Source organism: Sander lucioperca, chromosome 4 (assembly GCF_008315115.2).
Source record: "Sander lucioperca isolate FBNREF2018 chromosome 4, SLUC_FBN_1.2, whole genome shotgun sequence".
NCBI classification, from domain to species: domain Eukaryota; kingdom Metazoa; phylum Chordata; class Actinopteri; order Perciformes; family Percidae; genus Sander; species Sander lucioperca.
The window spans coordinates 42,353,409-42,363,408 of NC_050176.1; the positions used below are offsets into that span (position 1 = coordinate 42,353,409).

The 10,000-nt window shown below is 45.6% G+C and overlaps 1 protein-coding gene across 1 annotated transcript; it reads right to left on the reverse strand.

Moving 5' to 3' along the window:
- Positions 1-3,342: 3,342 nt before the first annotated feature.
- rrp36 (ribosomal RNA processing 36) lies at positions 3,343-8,302 on the reverse strand. The gene is made up of 7 exons (XM_031301181.2): positions 7,837-8,302; positions 7,086-7,221; positions 5,689-5,755; positions 5,402-5,506; positions 5,185-5,262; positions 4,354-4,471; positions 3,343-3,547 (listed from the first exon to the last, which is right to left on the reverse strand). The coding sequence occupies exons 1-7, from the start codon at positions 8,225-8,227 to the stop codon at positions 3,396-3,398; spliced, it is 1,047 nt and encodes a 348-aa protein (XP_031157041.1). The 5' UTR covers positions 8,228-8,302; the 3' UTR covers positions 3,343-3,395.
- Between the last annotated feature and the right edge of the window lie 1,698 nt (positions 8,303-10,000).

Here is a 10,000-nt window from a genome sequence, read left to right on the forward strand (position 1 = left end):
ATCATCACCACATTTCTGGTTAGATTTTTTGACAGTTTTCAGTGGTTATGAGGAGCAATATGAGAGAGACATTTGGTAATTATTGATCATTGTTTAGGTACAAGCTTTTTCCTCACCATAGGCGCCAATGAAGAAGAAAATGTTAATGTGAGAACTTAATCGTTGGATTTCGGTTTAGTTCTTTTGACAGGCTTAAGAGATATGGCCATGAGAAATTTGGTGATGATTGATCGTTGTTTAGGTACATTAAAACACGTTAAGCTTTTTCCCGACAGGCAGTGTAGTGAACAGAGATGCTTGCAGCCAGCGCAGCAGCAGAGTGTGTGTGTGTGTGTGTGTGTATGTGCCTGTGTGTGCCTGTGTGTGCCTGTGTGTGCCTGTGTGTGCCTGCCCTGTGGGGATAGAGATTGCTCTGGATTTTTTGGCATCTGTCGCTCAAGAATTATATGTGTTATGGACTTTTTTTTTTAACTAAATTGAGCTAGAGGTTTTCAAAAAAAAAGTGGTGGGTACAAAATGACTCATGACGAAATCTGGTAGGTACGCGTCTCCACCGTCCCCACACCGAAATCGACGCCTATGGCACGTTTGTTGCAATCAACTGAAAAACATTTAAACTGTTAAAGTAACAATTTTAGCCATACATATAGTTTGCTGATTTCTGGATGTTATTGTTGTGTCCCTGATGTTAACGTACATTTCTTTCTGTGATTTTCCTTAAGGTACACTCAGTGTCTTTAAAAAAAATTAAGTATTAAAGTAGTAATTTATTCCAGACGCCAGCTTTTATTTTGAAAAGTAGAAGCTCGGGGACGGCACCAGGCGGGACGGCATGAGACGGGACGGCTTGACAGGGGACGCTCCAGGCTGCAGCCATACAGTCTTGAAACTTTCACGTACCCCCTGCAGTCCTCCAAAGGACCCCTAAGGGGACACGTACCCCCTGCAGTCCTCCAGAGTACCCCTAGGGGGACACGTACCCCTGCAGTCCTCCAGAGGACCCCTAGGGGGACACGTACCCCCTGCAGTCCTCCAGAGGACCCCTAGGGGGACACGTACCCCCTGCAGTCCTCCAGAGTACCCCTACGGGGACACGCTGCATTTAAAAGAAAACTGGTGTAAATAACAACAGGTTGTGTTGAAAATTAAGTTTATTCAAATTCCCAAACACTCCCAAACCTTAACAACATAACGGTTAACATTGAATAAAGTATTTTCCAAACTTTTCAAGGCTGTGCGAAGTGTTTTAAGAACTTCAGATGCAAACAAACAACATACACACGTCATTTTATTAAAAGAACAGTTCAACAGAGAGTTCAACATGAATGGAGTTTCTGAGGCCAAGCAGATGTTTCCAGTGATCTGTAAATACGCAACGTGACATCATGACTTCGCGGAAACATACAGGCCACTTTCTAAAGCCACGTGGCGTGTTATCTGTACGCATTTTGAGCTAGCCGCGTGTATGTCTACGCTGTATACAGCGGACAGCAGTCTGCAACGTCACAGCGTAAACACACGCCACTTTCTGAAGCCACGTGGCGTGTTATCACGAGGCTACGATTGGGTTTAGGAAACGTGACGCGCGGGACCTGATCCCCGGTCTCCTGGGAGAACCTCCTGTGTTTGACCCATCCTCCCCCCCGACCAACCTCCCTACGTGGATTTTCGGCCTTTCGTACTACTCGCTACGGCGTCAACAGACACGCAATCCCAAGGTAATGTAAGCCAGTGGAGGCCAAACGGCGTTGATATACACGCTACAAAGCGAGTATGCGTCTTGATAACACGCCAATAATGGCATCAGATTGGCGTGTCGTACATACGCCACTTCATGAGATCAGTCTGAAACATGAACTAGGGCTGCACAATGAATCACAATTTTATCGAAATCGCAATATGGACTAGTGCAATAACCACATCGCAGGGGGGCAATATTTATTAAAGGCAAAATATGGGTCAAACCATTCTGAATGAAGTACTGTGGGGCTGCAGACGTCCCGGCCTACACATCCTGTCCTACAGACCTCTAGCTCACCCAGTAGAGCGTGCGCCCCATGTAGGCTGAGTACTTTGCAGCAGCCGCAGGTTCAAATCCGACCCTTTGCTGCGTGTCATCCCCTCTCTCTCTCCCACCTTTCCTGTTCATCCACTGTCACTATCTAATACATTTTCTTAAAAAAATACATCTTTGTTTGGTGCAGATGCTCGCAAAAATCACCCTATAATCATTTTCATATTTTCCAATGAAAATGAGAATAATGAGACAAACGTGATCATTCCCTCCAATATCATGAATCATATCACAATCCCAGCATCAGTCTAAATAATCTCCATATGTTCCTCGTATGGTGCAGCTCTGATATGAATATTGTGTAACTGGGTCTTTCCCCCTGACGTTAGTTTCTCTGCTGGGCGTTCCCCAGCGTGATGAACCGTGACAGACCAAACCTGGACCCAGCGTCCGAGGCAGAGCCAACGTTCATTAGGACAGCTTCTCAGAGTGGCGCGTATGAAGCCCAAAAAGTTCTACTTCCTGGTCTAGAATGAGCCGTACGATCGCGGCCCGTAGAGCAGGCTCAGAGACAACGTGAACAGGGATCAAATGACTTAATGGTGCAGCTCTTCAGGACTTTCCTAATGTTATGGGACAGAGTGGATCAAATTCAGACAGTGAAACGAGTCATTTTGTGTGTGTGTGTGTGTGTGTGTGTGTGTGTGTGGGGCTCATGTGACGGACACGGAAGGTGTAGTTCCAGCGTTTGGCCGCTGTGTCGAGCTGGGCTCAGAGCCCGGCTCTCTTCAGGCCTGGGACGCATCAAAGAATAAGAATATGGTCCAATAAAAGATGATGAACCAACAGCTCCCCCAGCAGGCTGACACGCGCCATCGCAGTCTTGTTATTTCTGCAGGTTGTTGTCCTGTCTCTGAGCGTTGTGTCTCTGAGCGTTGTGTCTCTGAGCGTTGTCGTCGTGTCTCTGTGCGTTGTCGTCGTGTCTCTGAGCGTTGTCGTCGTGTCTCTGAGTGTTGTCGTCATGTCTCTGTGCGTTGGCGTTGTGTTACTGAGCGTTGGCGTCGTGTCTCTGAGCGTTGTTGTCGTGTCTCTGTGCGTTGGCGTCGTGTCTCTGTGCGTTGTTGTCGTGTCTCTGTGCGTTGGCGTCGTGTCTCTGAGCGTTGGCGTCGTGTCTCTGAGCGTTGGCGTCGTGTCTCTGAGCGTTGTTGTCGTGTCTCTGAGCGTTGGCGTCGTGTCTCTGAGCGTTGTTGTCGTGTCTCTGTGCGTTGGCGTCGTGTCTCTGAGCGTTGTTGTCGTGTCTCCGAGCGTTGGCGTCGTGTCTCTGAGCGTTGGCGTCGTGTCTCTGAGCGTTGTTGTCGTGTCTCTGTGCGTTGGCGTCGTGTTACTGAGCGTTGGCGTCGTGCGGCTGTCGGGGCAGCTTCCTGCGGTCCTTCCCGGCGTTCCTCTTCCTCTTCTTGCTCAGGAAGTTGTCCAGTTTGCCGCTCTTCTTCAGCTGCTGGTACTTCTCCGCCAGCTGCAGCTTCTTCTTCTCAGCTGGAAGAAAAGACAGATTCAGAATCAGTCTCCTTTAAAACTGGTCACCAAGTCATCCTTCAGGAGAGAAGGCTCCGTCTCCCAGAGCTCACAGCAACATCTCCAGAAACCAACATCTATCCATCTTAACCCTCAGGTTGGCTTTTTGTAACCATATTTTCTGACATTTTTGACACTTTTTTTCTTAATTAAATTTTTTTTACTGTTGTCTCTTTTGTCCACTACCACCAGTACTGTCTACACGCCACACACACCAACTTATTACCTCTATAGTGTTACACTTATTTTTCAGAATTCATGGTCAATAAAAATCGTTGGATTTTTAAATTCTACCTAGTTTTTGAGTCCAAAAAGCTGAAATTCTGAATGATTTTGACTAATACTAAGTCAAAATCTAAAATCAGAATACAGTTTATTTATTAATTTTTTTTTTCAAATGCTATAAAATTGAATAAAACAACTCAAAATTCAATGAAAGTATAGTGATCATTATCTGGACTCGCGAACCTGGAACCATCCGTGTTATTTTCTCAGTAATTTAGTCGGAAAAGAAACCCATATTCTTTTTAAATATAGACATTTTGATAATCCACTTTGAACCCAATGACAACAGGACGGTTAAAGTGATATAAGACAGAGAGAAGGTGAACAACGGAGCCATGGGAGAAGCTGCAACCAGAAGGACCTGACCCATTCTTCAAATCTAACTGAAATAAAACCAAAACCATGTCTGATTCCGGCTCTTAGCGCTGGACATGAAGCCAACAGGCGTGTGGAGAGAAACGTGGTCGTGGTCTCGTCCTTACAGTTCTTGAGGAAGAACGGCCGCGCGCCCTGATTGGCTCGCTCTCTCTGCAGCCTCTTGAACTGCAGCTCTCTCTCTCGCTGCTGCTCGCGGCTCTGCCTCGCTCGCTCCTGGTTCTCCTGCACAGACAAGTCACAGTTACAAACATTTAAAAAAAAAGTTAAACCATGCAAATACTTAAAAAGGTCAACTTAACGCAGGTGTGTTTTGGGCGTAACATGCAATCAACCAATCAGAGATCATCTCCCATTCCCTTTAAAAGCCTGGAGCGTTTGGACCTTGGAGCATTGCTGTTATGATGGAGGATTTGCACCGTAATATTTTTATTTGTAATCTTCTGCATGTGTGTGTGCTGCTGTGCGTCCCTGTGTGTGTAACAAGCATAGTGTGCACGCTGTGTACGAGTCTAGGAGCATTTTACTAATGCTCTGTTAAAATAACAATGAAATGCTGCGTTATTGACTTTAGACCAGGTTTTTGTTGGTCAATGGTGCCATCACTTCCCGCTGCCTCAAGATAGTAATACTCCCAGAATGCACCTGAACACACCTCCCTGTAAGACCAGCACGCCCAGAATGCACCTGAACACACCTCCCTGTAAGACCAGCACGCCCAGAATGCACCTGAACACACCTCCCTGTAAGACCAGCACGCCCAGAATGCACCTGAACACACCTCCCTGTAAGACCAGCACGCCCATGGGCCACAGATGGGCGCAGGTGCATTTGCTATTTAAACGACGTGGGAGCTGGACGGGAAACTGACAACTGGGTCGGTCTTAAACTAGTAGAGACACTGGTGTCGGGCTCAGCGCCGCGTGTGTCAGTCTCACCATCCTCTTCAGAAGGAACTGCAGCTTCTCCTTCTTCTTGTTGTCCTTCTTGGTCCTCTTCAGCTGCTTCTGGACGATCTGCAGACACAAACAACAACACGTTGGGTTTCGGACGTAAACAACAGCTTCTGGAGCTGTGTGTGTGTGTGTGTGTGTGTGTGTGTGTGTGTGTGTGTGTGTGTGTGTGTGTGTGTGTGCTCCAGGAGCTCCCTCTCACCTCTTTCTCTCGGCCTCGGATGTCATTAATGAACTTGTACGTGCTCTCGAAGATCTCTGGTTTGTATTCTCCTGACAGGTCGTCAAACCGAGGATCTCTCAGCGTCTGGAGCACGACGACACGGACACAGATTGGTATTTAGATATAGATATATCTATATATCTCTATATATAGATATATCTATTTATCTTTAGATATATCTACGTATCTCTATATATAGATATATCTATACATTTAGATATATTGGTGGTGTTGCTCGGTGGAATCTGACGGCTTCCTTCACTCACCGGTTTCTTGACGGAGACCACCTGACGGAGGAACGGAGCTGGCCTCTTGGCTGAAATCTCCATCGGCCTGAAAGCACACGCACACACACGCACGCACACACACACACACACACACACACACACACACACACACACACACACACGTTAAAAGGCGGAGTATAGACCCTTTGCAAACACGTGACCACGACCACGTGACGGCGCCATGACGGACGGCGGAAGCACAGGCTAAACAGTAGTAGACGAGTGGAAAGTTTCATAGTTTCAATCAGTTTGAAATACCTAACACTAAATAAACTGTATTTGACCGATAACTTCCGTTACCGGTCGAGGTAGGGCATCTGGTAGGTGCTCACAAAGAGCAGTATTTGGAGAAGTTGGAGATAGCAGGATTGGATACCGACCCTTAATTCGTTCCCCCTCCGTTTTCACGGACCTCATTAAATCACCGAGTCTGCCCGACTTCAGTCCACTTGATCTGGACCACTATGTGGTAAACGGGGTATCCCCATATACTGGTGCTGATCTGGACCACTATGTGTCTCTGTATGTGTGTGTATGTCTGTATGTGTGTGTCTGTATGTGTGTCTCTGTCTGTGTGTCTGTGTGTGTGTGTGTGTGTGTGTGTGTATGTCAGAGATGGGGACTCGAGTCTGAGACTCTGACTCGAGTCGCACTTAAGTCCCACAAACAGCTGACTTCAGACTTGACTCGGACTCGAGCTTCGAGACTCGTCAACAACCTGTTTTCATACAATTATAGCTTTTTAAATCTAAATGTATTTCTATTTTCTTTTATTGGCGCATATACGAGGAAACGTATGACGAGCTGTATGCCCTTTGCCATAATGTGCAACGTAACGCATGCGCCTATGTGCACGCACATATCAAAAAATGCATTGCCGATGGCGACACCAAGTCCTCCCGGAGTTGTGCCTTTTGTCATTAGTTTAGCTTTCAATAACTTGGTAAACAGTGGCAGTAAGCTAACAGCTACATGCAAGGTGTGTGGCTAAAGATAAACGATGTCGGATCAACAATGTCGGACTTCATCAGGCATCTCAAAACACATCCAAATAGGTCAGTCACTCACACACTAATGTGAAAGAGACGTTACATTTAGCATATATCATCACAGGTAACAAGCTAACCATCGCAAAGTGTTGTGCTAATGCTGGGAACAGGCACATTGTATCTTTATAGTTGTCTCCATATGATGTGACAGCTACAGGACATGCTTTGAATTCATAAGATGTAACAATACAGTGTTAGGGACAGATCAGATGACCAGAGACTTGACTTGGACTCAAGCTGAAAGACTTGAGACTTGACTTGGACTTGCATAAAATGACTTGTGAACATCTCTGGTGTATGTGTGTGTGTCTGTATGTGTGTGTTGACCTGTTCTTGTTGAGGCGTTTCTTCCTGCCGGTGGTCCCTCCTCTCTCGTTGTTGCCGTAGGCGACCTGGTTGTAAACTTTGGTCCCCACTTTGTTCTGCAGCTTCATGATGTCCTCGAAGGACATGTTGGAGAGCTCTGAGACACACACACACACACACACACACACACACACACACACACACACACACACACACACACACACACACACACACACACACACACACAGGTCAACATTTAACAGCCTCAGCTCGCTGTGTGTGTATTATATATATTATTATGTCTGTATAACAAAAACCTGGTCTAAAGTCAATAACGCAGCATTTCATTGTTATTTTAACAGAGCATTAGTAAAATGCTCCTAGGCTCGTGCACAGCGCGCGCACACTATGCTTGTTACACACACAGGGACGCACAGCAGCACACACACATGCAGAAGATTACTAATAAAAATATTACGGTGCAAATCCTCCATCATAACAGCAATGCTCCAAGGTCCAAACACGCCTGGCTTTTAAAGGGAATGGGAGATGATCTCTGATTGGTTGATTGCATGTTACGCCCAAAACACCCCTCTGATTAATGAAGACACTAAGTACAACCCTTTAGAACCATGACCCCGGCACACGGACCCTTTTTACCGCCGTCAAACTAGCAAAAGGGGATGTGGACACGCCCTAAACACACCTGCACCAGGCGCTTCACGCCGTGCTCTTAGATCCTTAAAATAGGGCCTTTAAAGCTTTAACTCACCTTTTTTAATATCGTCTCTCGTCTGGATCTCCCCGCTCCCACCAGCCTCCTCTGGCTCTTCATCATCACCATCCTCATCCTCAGAGGTTTCACTCTCTCCCTCCTCCTCCTCCTCCTCCTCCTCCTCTCCCTCCCCCTCATCAGACCCATCTTCTTCCTCATCATCATCATCATCATCATCATCATGGCTGAGTTCTTCCTCTTCCTCTCCTCCGCGGTACGGCTCTCCCTCCTCCGCTCCTCTTCCTCTCTCGGTGAGCAGAGCGAAGTTCCTCTCCACGTCGGAGTCTTCATCGTCGTCGTCGCTGCCGCTCGCCGCCACGTTCATCATCTTCTCCTTCTCTGAGACGGCCGCCGGCTCCGGCCGCCGCTGCTTCGCTCTCCCCTTCATCTCGGTTCCCGTGGTTCTGAAGGACACGTGTGGGTGTGGGTTTGTGTGTGTGTGTGTGTGTGTGTGTGTGTGTGTGTCCCCGTGGTTCTGAAGGACACGTGTGGGTGTGTGTGTGTGCGTGTGTTCCCGTGGTTCTGGAAGACGCAGAGAAAACAAGGAAAGTGTTATGATAGTATTATGTTATGTAGAAATGTCAGACTGACTGACGTGACAGTTTGTAGGAATGTCTCCTGATGTATTGTCTCTAGACGCATTTTAGTATCAACTTTGTTTTCGGTTAAAGGAGGAGAAGAAAATCCTCAATACTGTCCACACACACACACACACACACACACACACACACACACACAGGACTACTTTTTACTACTGTTTAACTTATTTTACTATTTATTTAAATTTATTTTATCGTTATTAATACGTACTGTGTGTATATGTTTATACTTATATTGTTTATATTCTTTTTATCCTTCTTATATTTGTATGTGTGTCATGCTCCAACAACACAATGACAAATTCCTCGTATGTGCAACGTACTTGGCAATAAAGCCCTTTCTGATTCTGATTACAGCTGCCTACTGCACTCGAATTCTGCATCAGGGCTGGCTAACTAGCTAGCTAGTGCTGCTAATTATCGATAGTGGTTTATATATACATAAACTTAAAATTCCCGAATTCAGTTTAAACACATTAGGTGTCTTTATTTGAAGCTATTACTGTTACGGACATGTAACGTGTGTCTGTTTGATACAAGGTGCAGGGCTCTCGTAGAACAAGGACTTGTAGACCAAACTCCATTGAAAAAAAAACAGCATTTTGTGACTTCCTAGCTTAGTAGCATATGTAAACACAGGGTGGCGATTGATTTTAGATACGTCAGGGTATCAGTAGGAGATACACTTTGATTCGGGTTGACTTAAACCCAGTTGTGACGCAGATAATTTTCAATGTTTTGTTAGCTTGTTTTCATAGGCTCGCTAAAGTTGTTTACCCGCAGCAAGCGGTGTCAACTCGTGTAAAAAGCTAACTTTTTTTAGGAATATTGTCTCTCTGCCAATAATTTCTAAGCCGAATTAATAGCTAGACTGTAATGAAACGTATGAGCTACTAATTACTAGTTTTATTAACAAACTGCCTTCACTGGAAAGGAAATACTCTTAAAAGCGGGCATATTTTCAATTCAGTTCGACGTGACGTTCTCTTTAAGTTGTCATGAGCAAAGCTAACAGATACACGAGGCTCTACAGTGGTGTTTTTTTTTTTTAAATATTGTCTTTCTCTGCCAATAATTTATAAGCCGAATCAACAGCTGGGTTGTAATGAAACGTATGAGCTACTAATCACTAGTTTTATTAACAAACTGCCTTCACTGGAGAGGAAATACTCTTAAAAGCGGCAGATTTTCAGTTTTAGTTTGGCGTGACGTTCTCTTTAAGTTGGAGAAATGCTAACACATGCTCCACGTGAGCAGATACACGAGGCTTCATTATCACTCTACAGTGGTTTAAAGAGAATTAAAGGTGTATTTACCTGAATGTAAAGTTCTTAAAATCCTGTTTTTCTGAGCTCCATTATCCACGTGTGTGCGTGTCGGCAGCTGCGAGTGTCATTGGTGAGATACATAGCGCACTTCCGGTTTCAAAATAAATGTTGTACGTGGTTGTTCGACGGTTTTGAACCAAATGTAGAGCCATTTTATCAAGACAGATTTCTGACACTGTGTCCTGTTGTGGTCTGTTACTGTTCTGCGTCCAGGTTGGGACCGTTTCTACCTCC